Below are 16522 nucleotides of genomic sequence, written 5' to 3'. Positions count from 1 at the left end.
CGACGAAAATGAGTAAAGCGTGAAACAAACATCAGTACTTATCAGTGAAAAATTTGAAATCAAGGAAAATATTGAAAGAATAATGCTTTCAAGCCAAGTAATGAGAGTGGATTGATAGTAAGATGAGTCACAATAAGTAATAAGAGACAGGCGCTTCGTCTAAGGGAGAGACAGCTATGGTACCGTCAGTATGTTAAAGTGAAGGAAAAGTGGAGTGACAAATTGTTAACGATGCCCTTAGCTAAAGACCAGAAAGACTTATCAGTAGTTGATGAGGAGTGGTTATCGCACTCCTTTGAATAAAAGAATGCTGTACCTCACGGATAACGTGCTTGAAATAATATGTACGGGCAGTGATAAATATATGCCTGAATGACCTCAAAACAGTAACAGAGGAACGAAGGACTGGAAGAAGTCGTCTTGGAGGAAGAGGGGATATATAGAAATAGAAAAAAATTTGGTCTTGCCGAGGGCATTCCCTTAGTCCTATCCTCAGTAACTTATTGATGGAATACTTTGAGACTGAGTTTCTAATTTTAATAAGTAATTATCCAAAAAAATCTGGCTTAGATACGTTGTGTGGTCCTTCTTTCCAAGACTGTAATATGCCACCATTCCACAACAGTAACCTCTGCTATGCATTTGGCGGAGACAAGCATCACCATATTAAGAGAGTAATTCACTCAAGGGAAGTCAGAAAAATCTTTTCGTAAGTTATTCCAGTCAGCTTTTTTTAAGGTGCCAGTACTTTCAGGAGGGGCTACTAAAGTGGGAGGTGCCTGTAAAATAGATACATTCATGGGAGTGTGGTTAGATGATCCAATTGGGGCCGAGATTATGTAGCTACACCGCGGAGGATTAATGCTGAAAAACAGACCCAGAATATTAGGAAAGTGGGTACAACGTTCAAAAATATGTGTTGTGTGGACGATAATGTGTTCTAGATCATTGAAAACGGAGGACGTGCGAGCTTCAGTCCCCTCACCATCCGTATGCGAAGAATTCATCCATTCCCTATGGTGAAAAATCCTTAATGTAAAAGATTTCGGCTTGCGGGTAAAAGAATGTCGCAGCCTACGACAGAAGTTTAGACAGTCGAGGAAGGTTTAAAATTTGTAGAATTAGGGGAGCAGTAGGCGGGAAAAAAGGTAAAACATAGTGGTTGGGTGACAAACCTTAAGTCAGACAACATCAAAATTTGGGGATTGAAGGTTTTCGAGGCGTGCAACATGTGTGTTGCTATTGGAATAGACAAAGACACCTTTGGCCGGAATTGCCAGTGGAGATTATAGCTGGATACGAGAAAGGGGCTACTGGGAACATCATCAGACACTTGGTTCTCAGAGAGAAGATATTAGGAGAGATACCAGGCAGATGGTGTTCAACTTAAGTTACTACAGGGACCATAAATAGAAAAACGCATCTCTGTCGGAGTGGACAAGTGGAGGGGCCAATACGAATATTGTCAGAGCCTTCCCTCTCAATGACGGTAGAGTCAGGCGTAAACTCGGAGATTCTTGGCACCCCATGATACGGGCCTGGGGACCATAGGTTTGTTAGACTCTTTCATGATTATATTCAAGAACGACTGTTCAGCCAGGAGATGGCAAGAAAATTATGCGAAGAAAATCTTTAAGGTTTGAGTGGTGTATGGTGCTTTTAAGAAGATGGCAGGACTAGCTCTGTAGTCCCGTTTTGATGTGCAAAGACCAGCAGTCCTAATATGTATGGTATAAAATGGTTCCGCTCCTGAGTCAGTTTTGGAAGTATCAACGTGGGCGGCTGCTGTCAAAAGCCCACTATCCGAAGGATTGCCTCAAGGGTAGGGAACGGAATATTCCTTTAGTTAGTTGAGGTATTGGGAGGGGCCATGTAATGAAATTTTGTTTGAGATTAAGGACATTCATGTTTTGTTACATTGTACCGACAGTACAACCAATCACACAGTTGTCAAGGCTAATTACCACTTTTGCCAACCGTCGATTCCCCTCTGTAAGGCACAGACCAATAAACCGGTCATAAAGATTTTTTTTATCCTGAGACAACTACACTCATCTCTGCCTCTCATCTTAGTTACACCCATAAACATTTAGACGCCCAAGCCTTAGAAGAGCACTCCTCGCCTGGTTTCTTCTGTTTCAACTTATAGAATTTAGAATAGAAGGATGGGTAGGTTTCCAGATCCCCGTCCCCTTGCCAACTAATTATATCAATGCTATCATCACATTTTGGAATTTATGCTCCTAGGGGAAGTGCGTCTGTAAGATTTTGAAATGCAATATTTATTAGACTATTGTTCCTGAGTATGCAGTGCTTTAATATGAAAAGAATTGATAAGCTAGACACAATTAACTTTAGTGAAAGCCATAGGAGTGTTTCTATGAAGAATGCCATAGGAGTGTTTCCATGAGGTGGAGGCCGTAGATGCTCTCCATTGTACCTAGGCCAGGTACCCTCGTGCCACGTGAGGCTCCCCGCACGAGGAACTATCGGTGACGCTCAGCTGATCTCGTGTTCTTGACCACGTACGTAAACAAGAAGCATCATCACGGTAAACATTATACATTATGTACTTATGATTTATGTAAGCTCTTGTGAATGATAGCTTTGGGATATATATACAGGCGTGATTTCATTTGATGTGATTTATCAGAACATTACAGGTTTACATTTAAGGTTTAGTACACAAATTGTACGTGAGTTGTTTTGCTGGCCATTAGGCAAATTGACCTTTGTCATTGATGCCCAGAGATCGACATCAGTTGATCAGATGGTATTTTGCTGACTGGTGAGTACCGGTGACTCAAACGTTATTTTGCCAGGTGGTCGGCACCAGTGGGTCAAACAGTAAACGTCTAGTGTCTAGTGTAGTTCTACATTGCTGTTAGCTTTAGATTTTTTTTTTTTTGTGAAAACACATTTGCAGTTGTCACGTAAATAGAGCGTTATATTGTATTGAATTATAGAAATTAAGGCGACAGTAGTATATCAAGGAATATGGGGGTTTAATCAAAGGAAAATTATGTAATACACTAGTAAATTAACAAAATCCCTCAGTAATTTACGATGCACGTGTTTTAGTTGGTAGATTTAAACGAAAATTATACTCATGTATTCTTCAGACTGTATAGAGTTGAAACAGTGTGAGATTTTACCTGCATTGCTCCCTACTCATACACTTTGAAATCCAAATAAAGCATTCAGGGCTTTGAAGTAGAGAGAAATTGTGAGGTATAAGCATGGTGTACCAACTGTATAGATAGTAAGGATTTTGTGTATGAAGGTGGTTTGGATGAAGCCAGAGGTCTCATTCAATGAATCAGCTTCATGTTCACAGTAAGAAAGTAGGAAGCACTTTCATGAGTGGAAGTCCATGATTAACACACTGGGTGTGGGTTAAGTTAGAGTCTGAGTGATTTAAAAGGATGTATTGGATCTGCTCCTTGGGACTATGAATGGAGTTGTTGATGAATAGGTTGATAGTTTTAATATTTTTGGAATTTAAGAAAATACTTAATGGATTTAATATTCTTTTTTTGAAAATACATTTTTTAATCTACACAGTTTTGTTACAGTGTTAAGAAGAGGGCTTAGACAAAGCAAAATGGCACAGTATAAAGGAGCAGCCAGTGAAGCTGGTAGGGCAATGCAGATTAAGAAGAGGAGAGAACGGGAGCAAGAGGAAATGGAGCAGAAGAAGAGAAAATTGGAGGAATCATTAAAGATAAACAAGATTGAAAATAAATTTGCTGTTCATTATGATGCAATAGAACAGCAGCTTAAGGTGTGTAGAACTAATATTCAACATCTGATAACAATCAGAATATCTGAAATAACCTAGAAATAATAGTTAACAAATATATGAATAAATCTTGTGTAAATTAACTTCTTGTAATTAAGATTTTTAAATCTGATATTAGGTGATGTATTGAGAGTATTGATGTCATGAACTGTCACTCATACAATTGGTCATCAGTCAAATGATAAGATATTTATAAATCTAGCTTGTAACTGTGTAATCAGATTGCAAGAGTGATTCAAAACTCTACAAGATATTGAGGGATGGAGTAGTGATGGGAGGTATATGTTTGAATAACGTTTTTACAGAATGCTTCTTGGTAATTTTTACCATTACTGCCTAGTTCTTCAATTATATGTGGGTGCTAAAGAGTAGTAATTATTGTCTTCCAAGTTGGGTAGCCATGGTCATGCCTTATCTTCAAGTCAAATTTCTAAGTAGCAGCATAAAGAGAGTTCTAAGAAACCCACTATTGTCATTAATTGGTTTGAACTTGCAACTAATCACGTTAGATTATATCTGCACGATAATCAAGTTTTGCATATTCTGAAGATCTGACAGACAGATAGACAGAACTTTACTTTCCATTCTATACAGCTTGACATTACTGCTAAACTGTTCCTGCTTTTGTTTATGCCTCATGTGAAAAGTCACCTTTGACAAGGTTGTATCATGAGAAGACAATCTCAGTGTGAGAGGAATACTACCTGTGACATGGGGATGTAGAGTAGAATACTGGATGGAGAGAAATGGTAGAAAACTGTGTGGAATGATATATGCAAGGGGGGCGTTTAAAGGCATGGGAAAGTGGAGACTTTTGCTGTTGCCACGCCCTTGATTGAAGTTCTTGAAGGGAATGGGCGTGAAAGATATGTAGATAGAGTGTAGTCTTATGGAAGAATTTTTCACTCCAAAGGAGTCCATTCTTTACCCAATACTGATTGTAATGCAGCCTTGAAACTGCAGAATCCCCATGAAGAAGGGGTCCTTGGAGTTATATGACAGAAAACATAGGTTAACTCTTAGTAGTTTGAGATTTACTTTTTATTTTTACTGAGGTTGGGAGCTTTTCTTGTTTGTTACAATGTTGAGTTTAGAATTCCTTTTGGAAGGGTCAGCACCTTACTTTATTAAAGATTATAGAAATTTTCCTTGGTCTGTAGCATTTTGCTCTGAAGTTGAAGGCTGTTCCTTTCTCATACTATAGTGTCTGCAAAAAAACTTTTCCACTTCCCCATACATTTTCAAAGGCAATTTCAAACTTATTTTTATTACTTTGTCATTTCTTCTTTGACTTTAATTGCCATCTGCAGATGTCTGGATGTGGCAAGATTCCTGATGTATTCTAGGTCCATCTTTTGGGTCCATTGGGTCTTGATCTCTTGAATGAGGTGAGGCACTGATGAGAAGTTGCAGGAAGCAACCACCTGATCATGTGTTCTGAGCACTCATTGTGCCTAGAAATCACATATGTACCCACATTTTCTTGCTTCTGGGCGGCAACTTAGGCTTTCTCCTCTTTATAAAGATAATAGCCAACCATCTTGAAGCACTGGTGGAAGAAATACGGCACACAGAAGTGAAATTCCCAAATTGATGTGGTAGCTTGGAAGAGTAAAGACTAGAACATTGTTCCCTTCAAGATAGCCTGAGGTACACTGGCAGGTTGCTTGTGTTCGAATCATTCGAAACACTTGTCATAAAAACCATATTTATGATGATTTCACCCCAAGAGCATCATATGCTTGTACCTTCATTAAACTTTATCCATGTATTGCCTTTGAAAATATATGGGGGATGGACAAGACTCTTTGTGGACACTGTATCTTGTAGCTCAGTAGTCTTAGAAATATCAGAAGAGTCAAGAGCATATGAAGAGTGAATATTCGAAGAGGCAGATTGTCTATGCTTATAACCATAAGGTTGGGATTAAACCAACTGGTGCATATTTGATGCAATTCATTTTCCTTCTTTTTTTATGTGGATGCTATCACATTTAATAGTAATTTTAAGTCAGCTGTATCTATGGCTGCTTTTTATGTCATTGGAGATCATTGATTCAGCATATATCTATTTCCTCTATTTTTCTTTTTGTAAGCATCCATACTTTGTCCCAGGAAAGGCAAAGTAGCTCTAGAAGCCCTCACTTTTCAGCCAAATAAAGAATTTAAATGTTTGAAGTGACTGTAGCTCTTCCCATAATTTTTGTTGTGTCTAATAGCATTTTGTTCCTTTCCTTAGAGAGAAAAGGGTTTTAGTGGCCATATTTTCTGCCATTCCAAGATCCCCCATTTAGTTTCAGAAAACCAAACAAGTTTTTGAGAACTGGTGCTTTCCAGAGATTCCAGCATGTTTTGGAATCTTAATTGATATTTCATTTTTATCAACAAAAGTAGATGCAAAGTTAACATTCCATTTTTATCAACAAAATTAGATGCCTAGTGTTTTTCTTTAAACCTTAAATGATAGCCATTGTTGTGTAATGGTCCTTGTGGGAATATTGGCCATCAACATATAATGATTTTAACTTTTCATGCTCTTCTAAGACATCCAACTGACTCAGTTTACAACTAGAATCCTATTGTGTCCTCAGTTGTCAGGCAGGTTTGGGAAAAGAAATTCATGTCTGTCATTACCACACACATACCACTTTAAATGCATGCCAGTCAACCTGTAAGATAATGCATAGATATGACCTTGCATAAAGTGCAAAGATTTTTGGATGACCTAAGTGATGAAGAGGAATGCTGCCTTGCTGATGCAGGGGGCTGTTTCCTGTGGGGTAGGGTGGTGCCAGGAAAGGATGAAGGCAAGCAAGTGTATGAATACTTACATGTGTATATATATGTATATGGCTGATGCGTATGTATATGTATGTATATATGGATGTATGTATATATGTTTGTATATTCCTATGAGTCCACGGGGAAAATGAAACACAATAAGTTCCCAAATGCACTTGGGAACTTATCTTGTTTCATTTTCCCCGTGGACTCATAGTAATATCTTGATCACATACAAAATTGTGATCCTTTCCAACATGTGTGTATATGAGTGAATGGGTCTTTCTCTGTCTGTTTCTTGCCGCTACCTCTTTGATGTGGGAAATGGCGATCAAAAAAAAAAAAAAAAAAAAAAAATAATAATAATGATAATAGTAATGATGGACTGAACCAGGGCATGTGAAGCATTTAGGGTAAACAATGGAAAGGCCTGTGGGTCCTGGATGTGGATAGGGAGCTGTTGTTTCGGTGCATTACACATGACGGCTAGAGACTGAGTGTGAAGGAATATGGCCTTTTTTGCCTTTTCCTAATGCTACCTTGCTGAAGGGAGGGGGGATGCTATTTCCTGTGTGGCAGGGTAGCAACAGGATTGGATGAAGGCAAGCAAGTATGAGTATGTACATGTGTATATATGTATATGTTGAGATGTATAAGTATGTATATGTGCGTGTATGGGGATTTATGTATATATATATGTGTGTATATGAGTGGATGGGCCATTCTTCATCTCTTTCCTGGCGCTCCCTCACTGACACAGGAAACAGCGATTAAGTATTATGATATTATTATTATTATTATTATTATTATTATTATTTTTCATACTATTCACCATTTACCACATTAGTAAGGTAGCGTTAAGAACAGAGGACTGAGCCTTTGAAGGAAATCCTCACTTGGCCCCCTTCTCTGTTCCTTCTTTCGGAAAATTAAAAAATGAGAGGGGAGGATTTCCAGCTCCCTGCTTCCTCCCCTTTTAGTCACCTTCTGTGACATGCAGGGATTACGTGGGAAGTATTCTTTCTTCCCTATCCCCAGGGTCAAGTCAATTGGGAGATAAGTTTGAATGGAGAGAAACTGGAGGAAGTGAAGTGTTTTAGATATCTGGGAGTGGATCTGGCATTGGATGGAACCATGGAAGCGGAAGTGAATCACAGGGTGGGGGAGGGGGCGAAAATTCTGGGAGCCTTGAAGAATGTTTGGAAGTCGAGAACATTATCTCAGAAAGCAAAAATGGGTATGTTTGAAGGAATAGTGGTTCCAACAATGTTGTATGGTTGCAAGGTGTGGGCTATGGATAGAGTTGTGCGCAGGAGGGTGGATGTGCTGGAAATGAGATGTTTGAGGACAATATGTGGTGTGAGGTGGTTTGATCGAGTAAGTAATGTAAGGGTGAGAGAGATGTGTGGAAATAAAAAGGGTATGGTTGAGAGAGCAGAAGAGGGTGTTTTGAAGTGGTTTGGTCACATGGAGAGAATGAGTGAGGAAAGATTGACCAAGAGGATATATGTGTCAGGGGTGGAGGGAACGAGGAGAAGTGGGAGACCAAATTGGAGGTGGAAAGATGGAGTGAAAAAGATTTTGAGTGATCAGGGCCTGAACATGCAGGAGGGTGAAAGGCGTGCAAGGAATAGAGTGAATTGGAATGATGTGGTATACCAGGGTCGACGTGCTGTCAATGGATTGAACCAGGGCATGTGAAGCGTCTTGGATATACCATGGAAAGTTGTGTGGGGCCTGGATGTGGAAAGGGAGCTGTGGTTTCAGTGCATTATTACATGACAGCTAGAGACTGAGTGTGAACGAATGGGGCCTTTGTTGTCTTTTCCTAGCGCTACCCCGAACACATGAGGGGGGAGGGGGATGTTATTCCATGTGTGGCGAGGTGGCGATGGGAATAGATAAAGGCACACAGTATGAATTATGTACATGTGTATATATGTATATGTCTGTGTGTGTATATATATGTGTACATTGAGATGTATAGGTATGTGTATTTGCGTGTGTGGACGTGTATGTATATACATGTGTATGTGGGTGGGTTGGGCCATTTCTTTCGTCTGTTTCCTTGCGCTACCTCACTAACACGGGAGACAGCGGCAAAGCAAAATAAATAAATATATTATTATTATTAACTGCCATCTTCCGCGTTAGCAATATAGCTCAAGGATATAGACGAGGAATGGCCCAATTAACCCACGTACACATGTATTTACATAAATGCACACACATGCACATATACATTTCAACATATTCATACATATACATACACAGACATATACATGTATACACATGTATATATCCATACTTACTGCTTTCATCCATTCCCGTTGTCACCCTGCCACACACGAAATAGCATACCCTGACCTCCAGCAATGCATCCCCAGGAACAGACAAAAAATGCCACATTCATTCACTTTGTCTCTAACTGTCATGTGTAATGCGCTGAAACCACAGCTCCCTTTCTACATCCAGGCTCCACAGAACTTTCCATGGTTTACCCCACAGGTTTCACATGCCCTGGTTCAATCCATTGACAGCATGTCGACCCCAGTATACCACATCGTTCCAATTCACTCTATTCCTTGCACGCCTTTCACCCTCCTGCATGTTCAGGCCTCGATCACTCAAAATCTTTTTCACTCCATCTTTCCACCTCCAATTTGGTCTCCCACTTCTCGTTCCCTCCACCCCTGACACATATATCCTCTTGGTCAATCTTTCCTCACTCATTCTCTCCATGTGACCAAACCATTTCAAAACACCCTCTTCTGCTCTCTCAGCCATACTCTTTTTATTACCACACATCTCTCTTACCCTTTCATTACTTACTTGAACATACCACCACACACCACATATTGTCCTCAAACATCTCATTTCCAACACATCCACCCTCCTGCGCACAACTCTATCCATAGCCCATGCCTCGCAACCATATAACATTGTTGGAACCACTATTCCTTCAAACATATCCTTTTTTACTCTCCGAGATAACTTTCTCGCCTTCCACATATTCTTCAACACTCCCTGAACCTTAGCTCCCTCCCCCACCCTGTGACTCACTTCCACTTCCATGGTTCCATCCACTCCTAAGTCCACTCCTAGATATCTAAAACACTCTACTTCCTCCAGTTTTTCTCCATTCAAACTTACCTCGCAAGTAACTTGTCCCTCAACCCTGCTGAACCTAATTACCTTGCTCTTATTCACATTTACTCTCAGCTTTTTCTTTCACACACTTTACCAAACTCAGTCACGAGCTTTTGCAGTTTCTCACCTAAATCAGCCTCCATATATGTATATATATGTATACAAATATTAAATGTAAATTGAATAAATAAATGAAATACAGGTACTTGTACAATAGTACATTAGTGAAACAAGATTACAGGTATTGATTAAACAATATTAAACAAAAATTGAATGCAAATTTATCAGTTTCTTTACTTACAAAGAATGCTGCAGCACTGCTGCTCCCATAGTGGCAGATTTTAGACTTTTACTGGAACTGTAAAGCTAATCACAAAGATCTGGAAGTTGAGGGCAGTCAGAATTACTGTCTGTTTTGTAGTTGATCGTTTCATCTTGGATTTCTGATGTTGCAGGTGAGACATCTGGGGTACTTGAAGTTGAAGCCACAGGATTTACAGATGTACCAGTAGGCTTACTGCTGTGAGACATTATTCTTTGCTATCTTCTTAAACATTTCATCCATGTGAAGTTGCTTCACGTGTCTAGATTTTTCCCTGTGTAATTTTTCATGCATCACATGAAAATTCATTAGTTCTTGTTTTGTAACAAAGGTATGTTGCTCTAGCCCTTTGATTAATTCACTCATCAACTCCATTTACTTTTCAGTGGAAAGTCTTTCATCTACATCTGTTTCATCTTCATCACTTCATGTGTTTTTATCAGCATTCAGAACAGTGTCTATAACTTCAGAGTCTGTAAGATGATACACAACCGGTGTTTTGTCATCGACATTCATCCACTTGCTTAGATTTTCTTCATTAAGATTACTTGCCTTATCCTTTGCCACAGGTTCTATAACACTTTTAGCACACTCAAGCAACTCATGAACTTCTTCCTTTGATGTGTGAAATCCTGTGAAATCATTGACTGACACTCTCATATGTCTTAGAAGCCATAGCAAGGGTTGAATTTAAGCAAAATAAGCTAAGAATCTCACAGAGTTGTGGTATCACCACCAACAAGTGCAGTATAAAGAATATAAATAAGCACGCCCTACACACAACACCATCTGTGGCCACCCGGTAAACTAGTCTAGTGGCCACGTTAATTTCAAGGTCCCTCTTGTAATTTTGTCTGGACGAAAGGAGGTGCCAAACCATCAGTTGCCGGAAATTCATTGGTGTACTTGTATAGTAATTTTGCTGGTGTATAGTAATTTTGCTGGTGTTGTATGGAGGCAAGGCATGGGCCTTAAGGAAAAATGTAGAGAAGAGGGTATGTGTGTTGGAACTGAAATGTTGAGGGTTTGGTAGAATAAGATATAATAGGGTAAGAGAGAGGTGTAGTATATAGAGGAGTATGTTTGAAAGAGCTGAAGAGGGTATGTTTAAATGTTTGGACATATGGAGAATATGAGAGAAGAGAAGTTAATTAAGTTAGCATACATGACAGAAATTGGGGAGCAAGGACAAAGGGAAATCAAGGAGGAAGTAGAAGGATGGAGTGAAAGATGCTTTGTATGTTCAGGGCCTGAACATGCAGGAGGGTGCAAAGCATGCAAGGGATAGAATGAAATGGAGTTTCATGGTAAGAAAGGGATTACATATTATCAGTTTGCATAGCAAGTCAGATATTTAGGGATTGTTTAACTGATGTTATTGTCTTTGCATTCATTTTCAGAGTTCACATTTAACCTGCAGTGTTACCTTACTTATAATTTGGAAAGTTAGATTGGATACTCTTGAAACTTTATATTGTTATTTTCCAGCATCCAAAAGTCTCAAAGCTTGAAAAAATCCCATAAGCCATTGAACTTCATGCAACTATTTTTGATGTTTTGTGAACTATTTCCAGCCATCCATATCTCACTCCCAATAACAGTGCTGCACTGAAGGCAACACAAAGTGTTCCATGGATTGCTTTGACCTAGTCATTGATTATATACCTGTACTTGCCTTTCAGAGCTCTACAATTGGTTTAGTTACACTTAATGAAATGAAAGCCAAACAAGAAGATGTTGTTAAAGAGAGAGAAAAAGAATTAGCAAGGAAAAAGAAGGAACAAGAAAAATTACTTAAAAAAGAAATAGAAGCTAAACAGGCTAAAAAAAAGGAGCAAAGAGAGAAGGTTAGTTGTATTTCTTTAATTTTGTACATAAATGTTACATTGTAAGTGAAATGGATAACTGTTTGCCCAGTAATTGTTTCCTATAGGTGCATGTTGCTGTATATGCAACATACTGACCACACTTTTGTAGAAACCTCTCATAGATTAGGTGCATTCTTGAGGAATGTCTGTTAAGTGAAAAATCCTTTAAAATGGGTATTTATGATATGGTGCCTATGGAGATGTGTTCCTGACTGTGTCAATTCTTGCATTGTTAAATGCTATAGAATAGCTTCCTTTGGTATGAGTAATGGCTCTGCAGATGTTATTTTAGTGTTTATAGATAAAAGAAAGACTTTGTTAATATAGACACCATGTGAAATTAAGTCTAAACATTTACAAGTTCATCAGCGCTTGCAGTGATGTTGATCATGGTTGCTGCATCTGACAATATGTTTGCTAGTATTGATACCATATGAAACTTAAGTTTAAACATTCACAGGTTCGTTGAAGCTTGCAGTGTTGCTGATCACCACTGTTACACTCTGACAGTGCACCTACAATTTCCTGTCCTGTTCTCCATTGTATCCAGTTGCATCCCACAAGCAATTTTTCTTGATTTTGTTGCCCTTACCAGGCTTCCCTTTTTGTTTTTTGAAAAATATTTTGTCTATTCTTGTGAATGTTTTGGGTAGGTGCCTGTGACCTGCAAAATGTATGAACTCTGAGTGATTAGTGAGAGGCAGACCAGTGATTTCATCCTGATGGTGATTGGTGGTTGGCCAAGGGCAAACCCACAGAAGACAAGGGTTGGCTTTGAAGCTAATTGAGGTATTCGCAAAGGGTGAGATTAGGCAGCTGCACCTTCACCAAACATAAGGCTGGACAGGACCTTAGCCAATATCTCATGCTTGTGGAACACCACTGCAGAGAAAAAGAATTTTTGTTTGCAAAACCCACATTTATCACATTTGGTGCTATTGCACTTGAACTATGGTTTATGCATAATTTTTTATATCTTAATATCTCATACTCTTGGAGAATCATAAGTATTTCAGTACCTTCAAAATATCCCCTATTTTCTTTTACTACCAGATTGCTAAGCTTAGCTTTTGTCCTGATGATGAGGAGGAGGAAGATGAAGATGATTATGATGAAGAGGTAGCTGAAGCTGATGATTTTGAAAAGGAAGTTGGTAAAGAACTCAAGATGGTAAAAAATCCTGATGTTGACACAAGCTTTTTACCTGACAGGGAAAGAGAAGATGCAGAAAATAGGCTCAGAGAAGAATTAAGACAGGTTAGGAAAGTAGAATTCTGTTCATAAACTTTGAACAATAAAGTTATGAATTATTTACTATACTATGCAAATTATCATTGAAGTAAGGAAGAAAGAATTCTACCTCTGTATTACCTATGTGTCATAGAAGGCGACAAAAAGGGCAGGAGCGAGGGACTGGAAACCCTCCCTTTCTTGTATTTCAAGAAACACAAGAAAGAGTCAAGCAGGGAGTGCTCATCCTCCTCAAAGGCTCAGATTGGGGTGTCTTGATGTGTGTGGATGTAACCAAGATGAGAAGAGAGGAGAGATAGGTAGTATGTTTGCGGAAAGAAACCTGGATGTTCTGGCTCAGAGTGAAACAAAGCTCAAGGGTAAAGTGGAAGAGTGGTTTGGGAACTTCTTAGGATTCAAGTCAGGTGTGGGTGAGAGGACAGGGACTAAGGAAGGAGTAGCACTGCTTCAGAAGCAGGAGTTATAGGAATGTGTGATAGAGTTTTAGGAAGCAAATTCTAGATTGATATGGTAAAACTGAAAGTGGTTGGCGAGGGATGGATGATTGCTGGTGCTTATGCACCTGGCCATGAGAAGAAAGATCATGAGAGGCAAGTGTTTTAGGAACAGCTGAGTGAGTGTCAGCAGTTTTGGTGCAAGAGACTGGGTATTAGTGATGAGTGATTTAAAGGTGAAGGTATGTAATGTGGCAGTTGAGGGTATAATTGGTGCGCATGGGGTATTTAGTGTTATGAAGGGAAATGGTGAAGAACTTTTAGAGTCGTGTGCTGATGAAAGACTGGTGATCGGGAATACCTGGTTTAAAAAAAGAGTGATTTAAAGGTGAAGGTATGTAATGTGGCAGTTGAGGGTATAATTGGTGCGCATGGGGTATTTAGTGTTATGAAGGGAAATGGTGAAGAACTTTTAGAGTCGTGTGCTGATGAAAGACTGGTGATCGGGAATACCTGGTTTAAAAAAAGAGCTATGCACAAGTATACATACATGAGCAGGAGCGATGGTCAACAGACATTATTATATAACGTATTAATTGATATGCATGGAAAAGAGAGACTTTTAGATGTAATTATGCTGAGAGGGGCAGCTGGTGAGATGTCTAATCACAATCTTGTGGAGGTGAGGGTAAAGATTTGCAGAGGTATTCAAAAAAGAGACACTGTTGGGGAGAAGAGAGTGGTGAGAGTAAGTGAGTGTAGAATGGCAAAAGGTAAGAGTAAATGAAGTGAGAGGAGTGGGTGAGGAATGGGAGATATTTAGGGAAGCAGTCGTGGCATGTGCAAGAGATGCATGTGGCATGTGAAAGGTGCAAGTTAGGCAGATTAGAAAGGATAGTGAGTGGTGGGATGAGGAAGTACTGTTGCTAGTGAAAAGGAAAAGAGAGATGTTTGGGCTGAACTTATAGGGAAGGAGTGAAAATGAGTGGGAGATGTATAAGAGAAAGTAACTGGAGGTCATGGGGAAGATGCAGGGGTTAAAAAAAGGGCAAATGAGAGTTGGGGTGAGAGAGTATTTAACATTAGGAAGAATAAGATGTTTTGGAAGAAGGTAAATAATGTGTGAAAGACAAGAGAACGAAGGGAAACATCGGTGAAGGGGGCAAAAGGGGAAGTGATAGCAGGTAGTGATGGAGTGAGTATTTTGAAAGATTGTCAAATGTATTTGATGATAAAGTGGTAGTTGTAGGGTCGGGGTCGGGGTGGTATGCAAAGAGAGAGAGTCATGGAGATGGGTTTGGTGAAGAGAGAAGAGGTGATGAAACCCTTATGGAAGATAATATCTCACAAGGTAGCAGGAGTGGATGATACTGCAGTTGAATTCATTAAGAAAGTGGGTGATTGTGTTGTTGATTGGTTGGTAAGGTTATTCAATGTACGTATGGATCATGGTAAAGTGTTGAGGGTTGGAGGAATGCATGTATAGTGTCATTGAATAAAGGCAAAGGGGATAAATGTGACTGTTCAAACTACAGAGGAATGATTTTGTTGAGTATACCTGGAAAATTGTATGGGATGGTATTGATTGAGAGGGGGAAGGCATGCACAGAGCATCAGATTGGGGAGGAGCAGTGTGGATTCAGAAGTGGTTGAGAATGTGTGGATCAGGTGTGTGCTCTGAAGAATGTTTGTCTTCTTCTGGTTGCTACCCAGGAGTTGGGAACTTTTGTGTCAGTGCCATTAAGTAGACCATATAACATTTCTGAAGCTACTGCTTCACATGATTACAATATGGCCACTGGGAGTTAAGGGTCGGCCTTTGTGATATTTATTTATTTCATCCTCCTAACAGTTTCAACTTGTTCCCTTTTAAAAGGCAGATTTTCTGCTACCTTTAAGACCATAATTTAGATATATTTCCTCTTGTTTCATTTCTTCCTTTCATTAACCCTTTTCATAATTCTCTTATGGTGTATTTTTGTAATATACTTATGGCCTACTATCATTGTGGACTTTCCTTGAGTGGCGCCCCCAACATAGAATAGAATTCTTTTGAGCTGTTTTCTCTTCGTAACAAATGAAATCTCTTTTGTGAACATTTATATATATTTTGAATTTGGTAGGAATGGGTAGCTAAACAAGAAGCCATGAAAAATGAAGAGATTGAGATCACCTTCAGTTACTGGGATGGATCAGGCCACAGGCGATCTGTACGTATGAAGAAAGGTAATTTGAAAATTGTCTTTGTGCCAGTGTTATGAAGGTAAGTGAAATTAATCCTATACACTTAGATATAATTTGATAGGGATTAAGCAACTGAAGTAAAGTATCCTGTGGGCACATAAGTTTGTGTAACTACTTATTTGTGTGGTGTTAGGAGGGAGTTCTACACTCATGGGGCCCCTTCTCTTGAACTTTCTCTATTGTCATACAATGTTTTAAACATTTCTGTTCCAACTGCATTCACAGTTTCATTTCGTAGTCTGTTCCAACCATACACCGCTCAAACTTTTAACATACTTTTAATATCATATCTAACAAGTTTCTTGCTTAATATTGTTTTGGTCTCTGGTTGTTGCATTGGTATATCTTTTAAAGAAGTGTTCACCATTGACAACTGGTTTAAAAACCTGTGGTTTGTGATCTGATCACCCCATACTCCTGAATGTTGAGATCAAATCACCCCTAACTCTTCTCTCCTTCATGGTAGACATATTTATACATCTCTCACCTCTCACTGCAGGTCATCTCTCGTAATTCTTTCACCATCTTTGTTGCCCTTCTCTTGACCTCTGCTATTAGTTCTTCGTTCTTTTTTAATTGCAGCAACCATATTTGAGGAGCATAGTCTAGCTTTGGTCTGTTATTAGATGTGGACAGTTTGCTGAATATTTCCCTATCTATTTATGTATGTG

General features: G+C 39.2%; 1 protein-coding gene across 3 annotated transcripts in view; it reads left to right on the top strand.

Moving 5' to 3' along the window:
* The first annotated feature begins 2373 nt into the window (after window positions 1-2373).
* The window catches only part of LOC139754616 (protein FAM50A), a 30008-nt gene continuing 15859 nt past the window's right edge, over window positions 2374-16522 (top strand). For 2 of the 3 annotated variants that reach the window (XM_071672069.1, XM_071672071.1), the window contains exons 1-5: window positions 2428-2551; window positions 3576-3784; window positions 11737-11901; window positions 12976-13179; window positions 15731-15833. In XM_071672069.1, coding sequence (XP_071528170.1) covers window positions 3605-3784; window positions 11737-11901; window positions 12976-13179; window positions 15731-15833 — 652 coding nt within the window. In that variant the 5' untranslated portion in view covers window positions 2428-2551; window positions 3576-3604. Of the gene's footprint in view, window positions 2552-3575; window positions 3785-11736; window positions 11902-12975; window positions 13180-15730; window positions 15834-16522 lie in introns of all 3 variants that reach the window. The other variant, XM_071672070.1, reaches the window with a different exon arrangement.

This window comes from Panulirus ornatus, chromosome 17 (assembly GCF_036320965.1).
Source record: "Panulirus ornatus isolate Po-2019 chromosome 17, ASM3632096v1, whole genome shotgun sequence".
Taxonomy (NCBI): Eukaryota; Metazoa; Arthropoda; class Malacostraca; order Decapoda; family Palinuridae; genus Panulirus; species Panulirus ornatus.
This window is presented reverse-complemented; position numbering and strand designations above follow the sequence as displayed.